The sequence below is a fragment of the Salmo salar genome, chromosome 11 (assembly GCF_965601325.2).
Source record: "Salmo salar chromosome 11, fSalSal1, whole genome shotgun sequence".
Taxonomy (NCBI): domain Eukaryota; kingdom Metazoa; phylum Chordata; class Actinopteri; order Salmoniformes; family Salmonidae; genus Salmo; species Salmo salar.
The window spans coordinates 33613286-33631247 of NC_138301.1; the positions used below are offsets into that span (position 1 = coordinate 33613286).

At 41.6% G+C, this 17962-nt stretch overlaps 2 protein-coding genes and 1 long non-coding RNA gene across 5 annotated transcripts in view; 2 read left to right on the plus strand and 1 right to left on the minus strand.

The window, feature by feature from the left end:
* Positions 1–6996, plus strand: part of LOC106595265 (fibrillin-1) — a 169136-nt gene extending 162140 nt beyond the window's left edge. The window contains exons 62-66 of one of the 2 annotated variants that reach the window (XM_082957869.1): positions 2656–2784; positions 3034–3153; positions 3580–3808; positions 4494–4713; positions 4900–5055. In XM_082957869.1, the coding sequence (XP_082813995.1) occupies positions 2656–2784; positions 3034–3153; positions 3580–3808; positions 4494–4713; positions 4900–5013 (812 nt within the window). In that variant the 3' untranslated portion in view covers positions 5014–5055. Of the gene's footprint in view, positions 1–2655; positions 2785–3033; positions 3154–3579; positions 3809–4493; positions 4714–4899; positions 5056–5095 lie in introns of those variants that run through there. The other variant, XM_082957868.1, reaches the window with a different exon arrangement.
* A 1172-nt stretch (positions 6997–8168) lies between these two features.
* Positions 8169–12890, minus strand: LOC106562484 (deoxyuridine 5'-triphosphate nucleotidohydrolase). Of its 2 annotated transcripts, none has more exons than XM_014127388.3 (7): positions 12622–12890; positions 10660–10816; positions 10160–10251; positions 9438–9482; positions 9153–9227; positions 8752–8822; positions 8169–8324 (listed from the first exon to the last, which is right to left on the minus strand). In XM_014127388.3, the coding sequence occupies exons 1-7, from the start codon at positions 12680–12682 to the stop codon at positions 8268–8270; spliced, it is 558 nt and encodes a 185-aa protein (XP_013982863.3). In that variant the 5' UTR covers positions 12683–12890; the 3' UTR covers positions 8169–8267. The 2 variants fall into 2 exon arrangements, with proteins under 2 accessions (XP_013982863.3, XP_013982862.3); XM_014127387.3 differs by lacking the exon at positions 12622–12890 and adding an exon at positions 11327–11525.
* Positions 12891–14049: 1159 nt separating this feature from the next.
* Positions 14050–15668, plus strand: LOC123725154 (uncharacterized). Its single transcript, XR_014379369.1, has 2 exons — positions 14050–14170; positions 15516–15668. It is a non-coding gene; the product is annotated as an uncharacterized LOC123725154 (long non-coding RNA).
* The last annotated feature ends 2294 nt before the right edge of the window (positions 15669–17962 follow it).

The following is a 17962-nucleotide window of genomic DNA, read 5'->3' on the forward strand; positions in this document are numbered from 1 at the left end:
GTAATGACTGTCTCTCTCTCTGTAGATAGTAATGAGTGTCTCTCTCTCTCTCGCTCTCTCTCTCTGTAGATAGTAATGGGTGTCTCTCGCTGTAGATAGTAATGAGTCTCTCTCTCTCTCTCTCTCTCTCTCTCTCTCTCTCTCTCTCTGTTGATAGTAATGGGTGTCTCTCTCTGTAGATAGTAATGAGTGTCTCTCTCTCTGTAGATAGTAATGAGTGTCTCTCTCTCTCTCTCTCTCTCTCTCTCTGTAGATAGTAATGGGTGTCTCTCTCTGTAGATAGTAATGAGTGTCTCTCTCTCTGTAGATAGTAATGAGTGTCTCTCTCTCTCTCTCTCTGTAGATAGTAATGGGTGTCTCTCTCTCTCTCTCTCTGTAGATAGTAATGAGTGTCTTTCTCTCTCTCTCTGTAGATAGTAATGTCTCTCTCTCTCTCTGTAGATAGTAATGGGTGTCTCTCTCTGTAGATAGTAATGGGTGTCTCTCTCTGTAGATAGTAATGAGTGTCTCTCTCTCTCTCTGTAGATAGTAATGTCTCTCTCTGTAGATAGTAATGAGTGTCTCTCTCTCTCTCTGTAGATAGTAATGAGTGTCTCCCTCTCTCTCTCTCTGTAGATAGTAATGAGTGTCTCCCTCTCTCTCTCTCTGTAGATAGTAATGAGTGTCTCTCTCTCTCTCTCTCTCTCTCTCTCTCTGTAGATAGTAATGAGTGTCTCTCTCTCTCTGTAGATAGTAATGAGTGTCTCTCTCTCTCTGTAGATAGTAATGAATGTCTCTCTCTCTGTAGATAGTAATGAGTGTCTCTCTCTCTCTCTCGCTCTCTATAGATAGTAATGAGTGTCTCTCTCTCTCTCTCTCTCTATAGATAGTAATGAGTGTCTCTCTCTCTCTCTCTGTAGATAGTAATGAATGTCTCTCTGTCTCTCTCTCTGTAGATAGTAATGAATGTCTCTCTCTCTCTGTAGATAGTAATGAGTGTCTCTCTCTCTCGCTCTCTATAGATAGTAATGAGTGTCTCTCTCTCTCTCTCTCTCTCTATAGATAGTAATGAGTGTCTCTCTCTCTCTGTAGATAGTAATGAATGTCTCTCTCTCTCTGTAGATAGTAATGAGTGTCTCTCTCTCTCTCTCTGTAGATAGTAATGAGTGTCTCTCTCTCTCTGTAGATAGTAATGAGTCTCTCTCTCTCTCTCTCTCTCTCTCTCTGTAGATAGTAATGAGTGTCTCTCTCTCTCTCTCTCTCTCTCTGTAGATAGTAATGAATGTCTCTCTCTCTCTGTAGATACTAATGAGTCTATCTCTCTCTGTAGATAGTAATGAGTCTCTCTCTCTCTCTCTCTCTCTCTCTCTCTCTCTGTAGATAGTAATGAGTCTCTCTCTCTCTCTGTAGATAGTACTGAGTGTCTCTCTCTCTCTATCTGTAGATAGTAATGAGTGTCTCTCTCTCTCTCTCTGTAGATAGTAATGAGTGTCTCTCTGTCTCGCTCTCTCTCTCTCTCTCTCTCTCTCTCTCTGTAGATAGTAATGAGTGTCTCTCTCTCTCTCTCTCTCTCTGTAGATAGTAATGACTGTCTCTCTCTCTGTAGATAGTAATGAGTGTCTCTCTCTCTCTCTCTCTCTCTCTCTTTCTGTAGATAGTAATGAGTCTCTCGCTCTCTCTCTCTCTCTGTAGATAGTAATGAGTGTCTCTTTCTCTCTCTCTCTCTCTTTCTGTAGATAATGAGTGTCTCTCTCTCTCTCTCTCTGTAGATAGTAATGAGTGTCTCTCTCTCTCTCTCTCTCTGTAGATAGTAATGAGTGTCTCTCTCTCTCTCTCTCTGTAGATAGTAATGAGTGTCTCTCTCTCTCGCTCTCTCTCTGTAGATATTAATGAGTGTCTCTCTCTCTCTCTCTCTCTCTGTAGATAGTAATGAGTCTCTCTCTCTCTCTCTCTCTCTCTCTCTCTCTCTCTGTAGATAGTAATGAGTGTCTCTCTCTCTCTCTCTCTGTAGATAGTAATGACTGTCTCTCTCTCTGTAGATAGTAATGAGTGTCTCTCTCTCTCTCTCTCTCTCTCTCTGTAGATAGTAATGAGTGTCTCTCTCTCTCTCCCTTTCTGTAGATAGTAATGAGTCTCTCTCTCTCTCTCTCTCTCTCTCTCTGTAGATAGTAATGAGTGTCTCTCTCTCTCTCTCTTTCTGTAGATAGTAATGAGTGTCTCTCTCTCTCTCTCTGTAGATAGTAATGAGTGTCTCTCTCTCTCTCTCTCTCTGTAGATAGTAATGAGTGTCTCTCTCTCTCTCTCTCTCTGTAGATAGTAATGAGTGTCTCTCTCGCTCTCTCTCTGTAGATATTAATGAGTGTCTCTCTCTCTCTCTCTCTCTGTAGATAGTAAAGAGTGTCTCTCTCTCTTTCTCTCTCTCTCTCTGTAGATAGTAATGAGTGTCTCTCTCTCTCTCTGTAGATAGTAAAGAGTGTCTCTCTCTCTTTCTCTCTCTCTCTCTCTCTCTCTCTCTCTCTGTAGATAGTAATGAGTGTCTCTCTCTCTCTCTGTAGATAGTAATGTATGTCTCTCTCTGTAGATAATAATGAATGTGGGTCGGACCCTGCTCTGTAGATAATAATGAATGTCTCTCTCTCTCTGTAGATAATAATGAATGTCTCTCTCTCTCTGTAGATAATAATGAATGTGGGTCGGACCCTGCTCTGTGTGGCTCTAATGGTGTATGTCAGAACAGCCCAGGCAGCTTCAACTGCGAGTGTACTAGAGGATTCTCAATGGACCCCAATGGACAGAGCTGTGAAGGTCAGCCAATCACTGCCTCTCTCAGGATCAGCTGACTCCATACCCCTAGGCACTTTATATGGATCTGAAATGATCAGATAGGTATAGGCAGTATGGCAATAACTCCACTATAAACAGGGATTTGGTGGAAACTTCACCTTTTTGCTTGTACCTATCCAGTACAGTTAGATAACTGTATGGCCACATAACTATTGTAATGCTGTGTGTGTGTGGGTGTTTGTTTGTGTGTGTGTGTGGTTTCCCTGGCAGATATGGATGAGTGTGATGGTAACCACCGTTGTCAACATGGCTGTCAGAACCTGGTGGGAGGGTACCGGTGTAGCTGTCCTCAGGGATACCTACAACACTATCAATGGAACCAGTGTGTCGGTGAGTGGTACAGAGTCTCTCTCTCTTTCTCTCAATCCTTCTCCCCCCGTCTGTCTGTCTTCTCTTTCTCTCTCCCTCAACATCAAATCTACATCCCTTTCCTGGAAGTTGAACTTGTTCCTCTCTAGATTACTGGAAGAGCTCCCTCCCTGAGTCACTGTCCTACATGAACACTGTTGTTCTAACTGAGTCGGTGACACTTTAACTTGAATCTACTGATGGGAAATACAGCATTGGTATTCAGTGGCCTTTCCCAAAAAGAACACGGCCAATGTTTATCAGATGAACCGGTACTACAGATGGTTTCCTCATTCCCTTCAAGAGTTTCTCAGTATTGTTTGTGTTCTCTGGCCGAGGTTTGACCTATATTTGACCTCTGTTTGTTTTGTTGACTTCCTGTCTGTGTTGTTTGCTTCCTGTGGTCAGATGAGAACGAGTGCCAGAACACTCAGATCTGTGGGGGAGCGTCGTGCCATAACACCCTGGGGAGCTTCCGCTGCCTCTGTCCCACTGGGTTCAACTACGGAGACCAGGGGGGGTGTAGTGACATCAACGAGTGCTCCTCCTCCTCTAATCCATGTAACTACGGCTGTTCCAACACAGACGGAGGGTATCTCTGTGGCTGTCCACCTGGATACTACCGCGCTGGACAGGGGTGAGTGAGTGAGACTCGTGTGTGTGTGTGTGTGTGTGTGTGGTGTGTGTGTGTGTGTGTGTGTGTGTGTGTGTGTGTGTGTGTGTGTGTGTGTGTGTGTGTGTGTGTGTGGGTGTGTGTGGTGTGTGTGTGTGTGTGTGTGTGTGTGTGTGTGTGTGTGTGTGTGTTTGTGTGTATGTGTGTGTGTTTGATCTACCCAGGGGCAATGTCATTATCAACTTTGATGGATAGACGGGTTGGTTGTTTAGCAACAAAACCGACACGTGCGTAACAATGGGAGAAAACAGACAGGTTTGGCTTAGATTGTTGACTACATGTAAACTACATTTTGTCTCCGATGTTTATTGAAAACATAAATAAATGTGCACAATGTCTCTCAAATACATCGTTACAGTTGTTGGTTAGCTAGCTAGCGAATTCTAGCCATTTTGGCATTGTAATGAAAACAGTCAAAACACCTCAAAAAGACATGGTATCAATAACAAGATGAAACTAGTTGAAACGAGTCACTTATGATTCCCTTCATTGTTGGTAGCTATCACAACAACACATAGACCTCTGTCCCATTGAAGTGTGCACATTGTTTTGGTGATGTTGTCAGCTAGCCCACGTATAGGCAAGATGGTGTTTGGGTATGATTTTGTGCCCTGTGTGTGTATGACTGAGTCCTTTCTGTGTGTTCCAGGCACTGTGTGTCAGGCGTGGGCTTTGGTAGTGGTGTGAGTCTGGGCCAGGGAGGAGGAGGAGGAGGAGGAGGAGGAGGAGGAGGAGGGGCAGCAGAGGGGGGTGACAACGATCTGTCTCCTGAGGCCTGCTACGAGTGTAAGATCAACGGTTACCCCAAGAAGGGGCGCAAACGCCGCGACACCAACTCAACGCTGGAGCAACCTCTGGACAATGCACAGGTAATGTCTGTCTGTCTTGGTTTGGTGGCCCATAGAATGGTCATGCTGTCATGTCTTGCCTGCTCTTCACTGAATCCGTAGTACATATTAACTGTGTGGTCCTGTGTTCTGTCATCAGGATCCAGAGTGTTGAGTGTTGTCAGTGTTTACATAATCCACCTGTACTACATGGTCCTGTGTCCTCAGCATCAGGAGACAGTGAGCCTGGAGAGTGTTACACATCATATATCTGCCTGTATAATACTGTATATCTATACTATATGTAACCTGTCCTGTGTCCTCAGCATCAGGAGACAGTGAGCTTGGAGAGTGTTACACATCATATATCTGCCTGTATAATACTGTATATCTATACTATATGTAACCTGTCCTGTGTCCTCAGCATCAGGAGACAGTGAGCCTGGAGAGTGTGGACATTGAGGACACCCTGCTGTTCAACCTGAACATGTCCGGCCTGTCCAGCCGAGACCACATCCTGGAGTTCACCCCGGCCCTGTCCACGCTCAACAACCACGTGTTCTACTCCATCGACTACGGCAACGAGCTGGGCTACTTCAAGATCAGCCAGAGGGAGGGGCTTAGCTACCTGCACCTGTCCAAGAGGAAGTCCCTCCCCCCTGGAGCCTACTTCCTGCAGATCAGTAGCATGGCGGTGTACAGGAAGAAGGAGCTGGCAGCGCTGGAGGACAGCAACGATAAAGACTACCTCACAGGCCAGCTGGGAGACACACTCACCATGAGGGTGCAGATAGTCCTGCATTAACCTACACTACAGGACTGACTGGGGTGGCTGGGCTGGGCTGGGTGGGGAGTGTCTGCCTGTAAACACTGGTCTAGGAACAGATTCATTTACCCTTGATCCATATCTCAACCATTAGGATGGGGAGAGAAGATCTGACTCTGGGTCAGTGGTTATGGGCAACTTCTACCTACTCTGAGAGAGAGAGAGAGCTTGGGACAAGCTCAACGCCAAAGAGACTAATGGGTGGGTGGGGGGAGGGGGGATTGCGTTGTTTGATTCCCAAAGATGATTCTACATATCATAGATACAACCTTTAGTGCTACAGTGTAGGCCTAACCCACTGGCTACAGTATGGCTGGCTGTCTGAAGAAAGGCTTAGAGAATGAGAATGACATGGAGGGAAGACATGACAATGACACAACAATAACCACTCTAAACTGCTCTGTGCAGGAAGCTCTGGTTTGAATGTTTTTTTTATTTTTAGGAAAAAGGTTTATATGAAATAGGTTTTGTATGATGATATGTGGAATCTGCTACTCTTTTGTGGGACATATAAGGCAAATGCCATATCCACCCGTAGCCCCTACCCCCAAGACCATGAGGGTAGCTAGGGAGTATGGGGTAGGGGATAGCGGTGGATTTGTGACTGCGTAGCAGAGTGCAGAAGTCACTGATGCTGAGTGTTCACAGCTTGGCAGAGGTGGAAGTGAAAGGCAGCGTTCCGATTCTCCACCCTTCTCCCTGAAGTGTGCACTTGCTCACTCCCCCTTCATGGTTCACAAAGCATTGGCTGCTAAGGAGAGTTTCCACCATATTAAGTAAACCAGTCCATTCCTTTCAAATCCCTGAGGGGAGAAGGGTAGGGAATCAAACCATAGCTAAAGTCTTTAGCTAGAAGGACCCCTCTTCCTCATCATAACTATGCTTCTTCATCTTCCCCACTGACTAGACTTCAGCATTACACATATTTACTGGTGCTAGTAACAAAACCACATAGACTTATGAATGCACTGTAATACTCAACAACACACAGTAGCTGTCTGTCTACTGTCCTTTTAATAAGATGTCAGACATCTTCTTTTCAACCAAAACCAAAGTAACAGCCTGTCTGCTCTCTATACCACATGTAAATGAAGTGTGTTTATACTGTAATCAATGCCATGTTTAGAATGTTAATCTATGAAGCCTTTTGTAAACTAGAGAACGCCCCTGAGAGGAGGGGGTGTAATGGTGCTTATAATGACCTACTACTTCCTTTGATAAACTGTATACACACACATATTAAAAACACACACACACCCGCACAAACACACAACACAAATACTCAAACACACTCAAAACACACACCGTTCTGATGATGCCAAACCTGTGCCTTCATGATTATGCACTGAGGTCGACGCGGCCACACTCTTCGCTAGTACAATCAGTGCTCCGTAGCGAAGTCAATCAGACCAGCCGTAGACACATCCGTCTGTCACTCTGTCACATCAGTGAGGGTTTAGTTGTAAAGTCACAATAAAAACATATTTTTTTGTTTAAAAGGTTTCGTTGTTGTCCCTGTCTCCCAACTTCACTTCCTCTTTTTGTGGATTATGCTATTTATGGGATGTATTTTAACCACTTTAAGGGACAATTTCCCAGACACAGATTAAGCCTAATCCTGGACTAAAAAGCACTTTTAATACACATTGACCATGCTTTATAGTGTATGCTTAATTACATGTCATTTATCAGATGCGACTTACAAGAGCAATTGCCTTGCTCTAGGATACAGACATCGTTTAATTTATTTTTTCACCTAGTCCACTCAGGGATTTGAACCATTGACCTTTCATTTACTGGCCCAATGCTCTTAACCGCTAGGCTACCTGCTGCCCTAAGAGTCTACCTTTCCTTGGTTCCTTGCTTTCATTTCTACTGACAGCTGAAAGGACTGGTGAAATCTCCTCTCCACAATGCTTCTACCTAGCATCATCTCAGCCAATGAAAGGATGAGGGAAGGAAGCTATTGTAATTCCAGAGACAGTATAAAACAAAGACTATTGAATCACAGCCACAATATCCAGTTCAACACAACGACTGCATCTAGAAGGCAAGGGTCACGTTCCCCTTCTCAGACATTGCATGCGTCAACCAATGGTTGCGTGCCATCGACTGACAGATTGCTATAACATGTGGTTAGCTGATACATAAAATACCTATCCAGGCATTGTAAGATCTGGCATACATCTGCAAGGTAGTCAGCCTGGAACTCTACCTATTTCTCAGTGAAACTTCTCCCTGGTGTCGTTCACATCATTAAGCTAACATGTAACAGTACAGTAGAATATTTTGGTTGCCGACGTGCTGCCCAAATATGAGCCTGGGTGAAGGGTTTGGTCCCTCCAGACAGGGAAACTCCCTCTTGAACTATGAAAAGAAATGGTTTAACAGCACCACTTAGTGGTCATTCAGGGTACAGACTTACATCGAATTTTATCCAAAGCCGATTTAGATAAGTGGGCATAGCCTACATTTTCATAGTTTCCCCCATTGGAATTGAACCTGCAAATCAAATGTATTATATAGCCCTTCTTACATCAGCTGATAACACTGGCATTGCTAGAACCATGCTCTTGCGAACTGAGCCACAGACAAGATAACCATACAGACAAGAAAATCAGTGATGTCTCATTGCCATTTATGGCCAAATCAGCAGGCATAGACAGTGAAGCAAAGGGATAATAACACTTTATTAAACAAAGTAATTATTGTACAACCTCATAACATGTAACAGAACAAAACTAATAGGCTGGTTTACAATGTTGATGTATCATTTGCTGCCTGTGGAGCCAAATCCTCCAGCCCCACGCTCGGTCTCATCCAGAGTCTGAAACACAGAGGGAAGACACGGTTAATACTACAACACTGGAGCAAAGGGTATTTTAGTGACTTTCTATGCAAATGAGCCCAGTTCTTAAGGCCGGTTTCCCAAACATAGATTTAGCCTAGTCCAAGACAAAAAGTATGTTCAATGGAAATTCTCAAAGCGTCTAAGAGGTTAAGTCCAGGACTATGCTCGATCAGTGTTCAGAAAAACAGCCCTAAGGGCTCATTCTCACAGAAATAAGATGCACTTAAAAATCAACATTTCAGTCTCAAGTTTAAATGAAATGAGACTGCTTGACAAGGTGTGTCCATTTAAGGTTTGTGTGAAATGGATCGTAAAGCTGTGATCAGCAATTCACTACTAGGTCTGAGCACATATGGTAATACTATAAACGGTCATATTAAATCTATAGAGAAGTGTAAAGTACCTTTAGCTCCTGTAGGTCTGGGTAGCAGATCCTCTCGCACACCAGCTGAGCCACACGGTCCCCTTTTTTCACTGGGACACAGAAAGAAACACCACCATCACTCTACAGGTCACCCAGTTTCCCAACACCATCACTACAATGTTTCACTGGAAAACAGATCTCAATGTGAAATGCATTTGGATTGCTATAAAGGAGCAATCAGTAAAACAAGCTTTTATTTCAGTTTCGGATGAGGCATTTAAGTTATATTTTTCAAAGAGCAATGGGTATATAATTAATATAAAAGTTACAAAATATTGATGTACCAGTTGCAGATGGTCTCTTTAAATCATGGATACAAAGTGCTTTCAATGCTTGGAGTTTGGAAAGGTGGCATGTGAATAATTATTTTTAAAGCTCACCTTCAAAGGTTTCCTTGCTGAAGTTGAACAGCACCACCCCCACATTACCTCTATAGTCCTCATCCACTACTCCAGCTGGGGGGAGACAGACACTCCAGTTAGGGTACATTCATGACAGCTAGGCTATCAGTTCTATGTTCTAGACTCAGGTTAGAACAGCCAAAGGGTGACTTGGGTTCATGAAATCCCCATCAGAACTATGGTTACCACTTCCCTGCCATTTTTATAACCCATCTCTTAGGAAAAAATGTATATTAATATCTGAAGGTCAAAAACTAAACTCACCCCCAACATCGATAAAGTGTTTTGCAGCCAGCCCAGACCGTGGTGCTGTGAAAAAAAGAGAAATACATAAAATATGACTAAACTACATTTTTTATGCTGGGTAAAAGTTAAGGGGAGATGAGAAAGAAGGGTTGAACGAGACTAATCGGAGTCTGAAAGCAGTCTCCATTGGCCGTGTTAGAGCATCAAATGTGATGCATTGTGGGTAAATTGTGACTGACTGACTGATCTACCAATAACAATGAGTAGTTATTTATGATACAAGGTGATTTGTCAGTCAGTCGCCTGCACTTTCAGTTGTAATGAGGGGGTTCGATTAATCTTGCCCGGATGCCTGTATTGCACCAGCTGAAAGCTGATTGCATTAGATTTGGAACTGGGCTGCCTCCCAGGCAGCCAGGTGCCCCGCTCTGTCCGACTGCAATGTTTGCTCAAAACAAAAGTGACATAATTAAGCATGTAGTAATTAGTAGGATTCGGTGTTGCCATGCAAAGGTGATCGCTTTCTGCCTTCCTAATGAAAAGTAGTACGAAAATTCTAACATTTATTTTATGTTAAAGAGATGTAGGTTTCTGGTTCAACCCAGGTCAAAGTAAAATAACTCCCTCACTGTCAAGTCAAACAATACCCAGAGAGATCTACCCCAATGTACCCCTAAACCAGGGTGTGATTAAAAATGATCTTTAAAACACTTAAGTTTGTGTCCTGGTACCCTACTCACCCACTCTGCCATAGCAGCCTGAAGGAACAGCTATCTGGATGTCAGTCTTCACGATAGCCTTGTCCATAGGACCAATACTGTAGTCATAGGCACTGTTAAAAAAAAACATCAACAGGTGCTTACAGTCGCTAATTTACAAAGGCAGTGACCTACATCTAACTCACCTCCCATCCAATCGTTAGTGCTAGCCTGCTCCTCCTACTAACGTTAACCAACTTTTCTCCTGTTAAAGTTGGTCATATAAACATGAAGCAAGACTAGGCTACCTAGTTAGGTAGCTTGATGTGAAGACAACTGTATGCATGGTCGTTTGCTAACTAGAGTTTTACTTTTGATTGACAGCAGAAAAATAAACAGCCACATGCAGGACACACTCACTGCAACGTTTTGAATTCAAGTATCTTGCTTATGTGAATAGCAAGCTAGGTAAGTAAATATAGCCAGTAAAATGTATTGCGTTCAAATCACTTCCAGTGACCCTGTCCCGGACTCTGACCCACCTGAACAGGTCGTAGCCTGCAGCTTTAGCAGAGCCCCGGGTAGGAGCAGTGGCATTTTCAGACAACTTGGAGAACTTCAGCACCGACATCACATTCTCTGCCACCGCATGTGGCCTTGTCCTCTTCAGTGGAGAAACTTCTGCGGCGTCTATCACTTCTGAGCAAGGCATGTTTACAACGTTTGTGGTAAGAAAGTTGAGCTACTTCCAAAATAATAAGATGGCTAAGAAGCTATGGTTAGTTTACTAAAGTTAGCTAACTAGTTAAAATATGGCGAGCTGTTGCTACTTCTCTGACAGGAATCTTATTAGGAAGCACACATTCCCGCCAATTTCAATTGAATCTGCCTCGCCGTCGTTGAAAAAAATAAACAAACTCGCGAGAGTTCTGACAACTTGACCAGCTGTGAGCTGAATGACTGGAAAAATGTAGCTTCCTAATCCTTCTTTGAATGATACATCTTGATTTTGGTAAAACACTCGACTACAAATCTGACAGCAGTACAATTACCGGTACCTACACATTTATTGATTACACATGTTAATACTAAAGTTGATAATACAACAACCAGTTAGCATAGCAAAGTAGCTAGCTAGCTAACGTTAGCTGCTAGTGCTAGCAAACATGAGCTATTACTGAAAAGCAATGTGGCTAGCCAATTAGCTACCTGCATTCTCGCAACCTTTTCTCCTGGCCGGAGTGGGAGAATGCAGATAAAATGTTCTGTGTGAGAGTACTGAAGACTGGGCAGCGATAATCGAAGAACAACACCGCCAGTAGAGCCTCTGCTTTGCAACGAAGTGCTCCATCTTGTTAAAGATACAGTCCTCCCCGGCTGCGGCATCAGCTACAGTGCCTTCAGAAAGTATTCATACCCCTTGACTTATTCCACATGTTGTGTTACAGCCCGAATTCGAAATTGATTAAATATTTGTTTCCCTCTCACCTATACACAATATCCCATAACTACAAAGTGAAAATATGTTTTTATACATTTTTGCTAATGTATTGAGAATTAAATACAGAAATAGGGTGAGTATTGGTTAAGTGGGACATTTAAGCTTTGTAATGGATATCTTTAAATGTGTATAATAACATAACCAACAATCAAGGCCTGTGTGTTAGTCATTTTAATTCTGAACTGGAATAAACTGATTGATCACATCACACAGATGTATAACAGAACACACAGGCTCAGTTTGATAGTGCACCCTTAAGTAACAGTACAGATGAAAAATGATCAGGCCTACTGTACATCTTACTGTACAAAGTATTGTTGAAAAAAAGGTCTAGGTTGGAACTGTTGCTGTTAACATACAATAAATATATTTTATTCTAAACTGGATTAAACACAGTCCTAATGAGAGGTGTGTGGCTGGTTGACGTTTTCAACCAGCAGGTCTATTCTGGGCTACATTTTTGGCAGTGCAACCCTGAGGTCATGCCCAGCATTGAGTCTGTTTCTGTACTTGTTTTTTTGTTTTTTAAGTATGCCAGGGTTGAGAACCCTGACTCGCATAGGTATGTGGTGCCAAACTAGCTTAGAACATCTACTGCTTTCTCAGTCTAGACAGGAGACTGCTTCCTGCAGTAGATGAAAAACCCAGAACTGTGAGTGTTTGCCTCAAAAAGCATCTTGTTTCAATTAGTTTATTCCAGAATAAAAATGATTAGTATTTTACCAGCAATAGTTACAACCTAAACTTGTTTAACAATATTTCTAGAGTAATATGTACAGTATAGTAGGCCTGCTAATGTTTAATCTTCACCTGTACTGTTACTTAGGGTTGCACTATCAGTAGCTAGCTAGCTTGCTTTGGCTAGTGTTAGCTAGCTATTAGCTGAGTACAAGGTGATTGTTTGAAAGAGAAACTCACATCTACTATGAGAGATTGTACTCCCTTATTTCTGCTTATCATCACCTGTTATAAAATGACAACAATGCCGTGCTAGCTGACTTACTTTTCCACTGTCGAAGCACTGTTTCCTGACGCATTCTGCCCTGTTCTGGGTTTACCGTCATGCTGTGGATGTTTGGTCAAGACCTGTCGTTTTAAATTGTTCGTTTTGAGATACTCATTTACTAAGCACTTCCCCGCACAAAACACATTTTGGGCGCTCGTTATTTATCAAAGTGTGTATTAAACCAAGCTAGAGAAACGCATCGCTGTATTTGCGTTTCATGACGATTGAGTTCGTCAGAATGTGTGGCTAGTTTGAGTCCATTTGATGATGGCGAGTGGGAATGACATGTTGACAGGCTAGGAAGACTAAGAGTTTCAAAACACTTTTTTCAAGTGTCAAATGTCCTTTTTTGTACACATGATATTTTTTCACATATCCAGTGTGTGTTTACAGGTGATTTGATCGCCTGTTATGGGTATTTTTACACGCGTTCATTACACCTGTCCAGAGGGCATTTACAGGTGATTAGAACGTTTGAATATCGTAATTTCAGACGCATGAAATTGTGCCACGGCTTTGTAACGAACGTTGCCAGGCAAAGAGAATGTTCTGCGGAAATGGAGTCCCTAGGGAAAGCAAGAACAAGATGGGTGTCAGGAGTGGGTTGCACTAAGTATACGGCTCCTTATTATCATAAGGAGACGTATACTTGGGAAGAAGAAGAAGGGGGTAAGCTTGAGTTGGATAAAAATGATGGAAAAAAGGGAGATGGTTTGTTAAAGAAGAATGGTAGAAAGTGTAAGCAGTTGGAGAAATGGAAGCGATTGAGGTATGCTCCCAGGATCAGTAAAAACACAAGTCTGTGACACAGTGTTGCCAACTCCTCAGTAAGGAAAGTAGCTATTGGCTGTCCTAAAAGTCGCTAAATGACGTAATCACCTAATTTGTATAATTGTCCATGTGCATGTAATTGTGATGGAAGCTGTAGGAGAGTAATAATGTCGTGGGAGAGACACAAAGTGAGTAAAAAACCCTAAATATGTTTAGAACTATAAATTAACTTCTGTCGATTCGTTTTTTTTTTTTTTTATGTCACAATTCCAACCCTCCTCCTTTATCCAGGCTTGGGACTGGAAAAAGTGACCCAAAAGAGACACTCTGGCGGAGTTACTTTGTTTTTTATTTTGTTTTTTAGTTTAGTTTTCTTAATTTGGCTTGGTTTTTAACCTTATGGTCCACTTAGGAGCCTACAACAAGTCACAGTAAAACATGAAAATGTTTAACCATAACATTTTTTACATTTTTTTGTATACAATCTACATTAACAATTTAAATGGACCAAAAAGAGACAATAGAAAAAACTGTCAATGGCAATGTGAGAAAATTATGGTAACTAGTCTGGCCCTAATTAAGGTAAAAACATTTTTTATTTTTTTATTTTTTTATGTAAGCCAAGCCGGGATCATTTGCAGTCTGGGCGCGGAGGGGTGAACATCTCCTGCTCTGACTGCTGCTGGGAGGGACTGCTGCGCGAGGACTGGGCCGCCTGTGAGTGCTTTGGCACGGGGGTGGGGCCCACGGCAGCATCCGCTGCTCGTTGAGAAGAGTAAGAACGATATGTGCATTCACGTCAGTCTCCAAAAGTCTCCAATAACACCAGAAAAAGTCGCTAGATTTGTTGCTAGTCGCTTTTTTGAAAATGTGTTATTAGAGGGGTCTGAATACATGCAATGTCCAGGAAATGTTACAGCCACAACATCCTAATCAAGTACTGAAGCATCTGCAGATCAGCGAGGAGGAGGAAAGCCTATAGAACAAGAATTACTAGCTAGTTATATCAGATAGACATTTTATTGGCTTGCTAAATGAGCTGCTTTTCCTGAAAATGTCTCGGATAAAGTTACACTCTTTAAAAAAAAAAAGGTGCTATCTAGAACTTAAAAAGTTATTCAACTGACCCCATAGGAGAACCTTTTGAAGAACACTTGTTGGTTCCAGGTGGAACCCCGTCCACGGACCCAAAATGGGTCTACCTGGAACCGAAAAGGATTATACTATGGGGACAGCTGAAGAACCCTTTTGGAACCCTTTTTTCTAAGAGTGTATCTAGTTGTTGTTCTAATGCAATGTCCATGTTGTAATATTCATATGTGAATACATACTGAATTATAATTGGATGCATTTTACCGCCGTATCATACTGTGCGGTGATTGGTTAAGACCACCCAGACGTTTAGGTCATGGCCAGTTGATCGTGGTTGGAGATAGGCGAACATGCAGTTGTAGCTAGTTAATAAAGAGTTATGTTAAGAAACATCCTGTAGTTCTGCGTTTTATTATTTGTACAAAGCGTACAAAACAAGACACATGTTACAGCCACAACATGATGATCATGTAGTCAAGCACATGAAGACTAGCGAGGAGAAGGAAAGCCTGCTTTGGATGAGCAAGGAAGAACAATAACGACTAGCTATATCAGATAAAACATGTTCAGGAGAAGCAGGGAGAGAGCAAGCTAGTAGTAGTAACATTATTATTTGAAACCTCACATGCGCATGTATCTGTGTTTATATTTAAGCAATAAGGCACCTCAGGGGTTTGTGGTATATGGACAATATACCATGGATAAGGGCTGTTCTTATGCTCAACGCGGAGTGCCTGGATACAGCCCTTATCCGTGGTATATTAGCCATATACCACAAACCCCGAAGGTGCCTTATTGCTATTAAACTGGTTACCAACGTAATTACAACAGTAAACAAGTAATATTGACTCATACTCGTAGTATACGGTCTGATATACCATGGCTTGCTATCTTGCTATCTGTCTCATGTTGTACCGATCATCAACATGAACAAGACTGAATTCTGTTGAATTGGCAACTGGACTAAATTCTTGTTAGGAAGATGTTGCTGTTTAGAATGACATGTTTATGACTGTTGATGTTCACAGGAATCTCTAAATGCTATGTTGAATGAGCGCCGCAGATGAAGGACAGGGAGGAAAACGGACAACTTCTTTCTACCACACCTTTACCAAGTCATACAATGTTTGCTTCATGAACAATTGTTACATCAGAAATAAATACAGAATTATTTTAGTTTATTCTGTTTCTGTTTTGCTGGATGTGATTAATTTAGCACGTCTATAGTATAATCTATTGTTTTGAAACTTTTATTAACAATCTATTCAGTCAAAACTCACTTATTTTATGTTTGCTAAAATAATGTGTTTTCTACTGTTACTTCTTACATACTGATACAGTCTCATTAGTTTCGGGAATAATTACAATCAATATATATTTACGCCCAGTGTGTCGTCGTGATCTCTGTTGGAATCGTCCGTCCTTCTGTTGGAAAGTTCATCCGAGCATCTCTGCTTCCCTGAAGTCTTTCGTGGTTAGAATGGGTACTTCAGAGTACCATTCAGAAATGTTCCTATAGAATAGATGTTTCGGCGGTTGTCGGTCTTCGCACCTCAGGTTGACGTAATTTCTAGCTGCAGACTAGTAATTAGTATCTAAGATTTGCTCTTATTCTGTCGGGATCGATAGTCTCAGAGTTTAAACATTTCCCGCCGTGTAGCCAATGCTCCACGTGGTATGGTTAGGAATTCAACAACCATTACAACCTTAGCTTAGACTGAGGTTTTTGTGGTCTCTACTCAAACCTTTGCCCCCTCAGCTGACCGAGGTCTGAAGAGGATTTCTTCAGGTGGGGGGTTTTATTCGTAACAGTAGAAAAGGGCTGTTCCATGATGCCAGATCATGTCTGCTCATGGACGTGGGCCAGTGACTTGGTTAAACTTTAAAGGGAATACAATTCTCTTTCATTAAAATGTTTAACATCACCTTACATCATTTTACAAATAGTTTCATCTTTACTCATTCATTTTATACAATAATTAGACGCAAACCTCATAACGGAGGCACCTGTATAAACAGAGTTATGGTAATGTGGCTGTATTGTTTTTCATGAGGTCACAAACATGAAACAAAACAGACCGGGTCGTAGCTGGCTTCTCCACCGACCGTTTACACATTCTCCAAAACATGGATATTGTTCAGTTCTCAAGTTCTGTGATGTAGAAGAAGTTCCTTTGTTCTACTGTGAAACTCTCTATACTGCATGGCCAGGAGGAGAGAGTCTCCTCCAGGAATTTATGACCTGAGATAACAGAACCTGGGTGTAGGAGAGGGGGATGCCACGATCTATACCCAGAAAGGGCCACGTCATGACATAGCCTTAACATGCAAATATTTAATGTTATCTTATGTACTGGACAGAGGCTAGCCAGCTATTCAAAACATTGGATTACCAACTTGAGCAGTGACATATCAGTTTGCAGCACATTTTCACATGGACATATAAACACTGAAGAAAAATATAAATGCATCATGTAAAGTGTTGGTTTCATGAGCTGAAATAAACGATGCCAGACAGTTTCCATACACATAAAAATCTTATTTCTCTCAAATGTTGCACCCTGGTCCTTCCTCCACTGCCTCCTTAACAGTTTATAAATTCCTTTTTTAGAAAACATTTTAATCCGGTCTTTGTGGTTTGGAAAGCATAGTGACTATTATTGCTTTAATTTATTTATCAAACAAATGGAGTTTTGGAAAAGTAGGTACTTTTGTTGTATATATTTTTTTCACAGACTTAGAGCTTGATACCTCAGACGATGAAAAATTATGGATAGCTAATTCAAATAAATATCTTTATGAATTATGAAGCCTTTATGTGCTTTTTTCAATACATGAATGCTTAAAAAAATCACAAAATGTGACGTTATCTACCAAATAAGTTGTTTTCTGAAATTATTAAAAAGCAACTACAAAAACGCAATTCCTTACCCAATAGGCTGAACAGGTGTAATGAACAGGTGTAAATATGTGCCCATAACAAGCGTTCTAATCACCTGTAAATGCACACTGAACAGTTGTAATGCACAATGACAGTAAAACAGTCATTGGAATTGTTGAGGGGTGATGTCTTTCTGGTTTCATTCTACAAAATGTCCTTTAGAGTGTAGTTTGAAGCTGGTGTTCAACCCGAAAGTAAAAGTTGCAAAAACAAAACTTAAGAACGGGAAGCATAGAAATAGCATATATAGAACAGATCTACCACTTCTTAGACTTGCTTTCAAATCGAATGATAGAAAAGTGAGTTATAGATCTATGTTAATTTGGTCAAGTTGCCCAAAAAGTTACATATTGCCACTTTAATGTTCCACAAAATTATCATAAAAATATTGAAATTATGCATGTACTCTCTATTTTATCCTTCTTTACAATAAAGTAGTAAGTGTCCCACTGCCAATCAAGGTGTCCCAATTTGCCAGTATCGACTGAAGAAATGTAGTCTCAGGACATGTGTTTCAAAAAGTCATCCATCCTG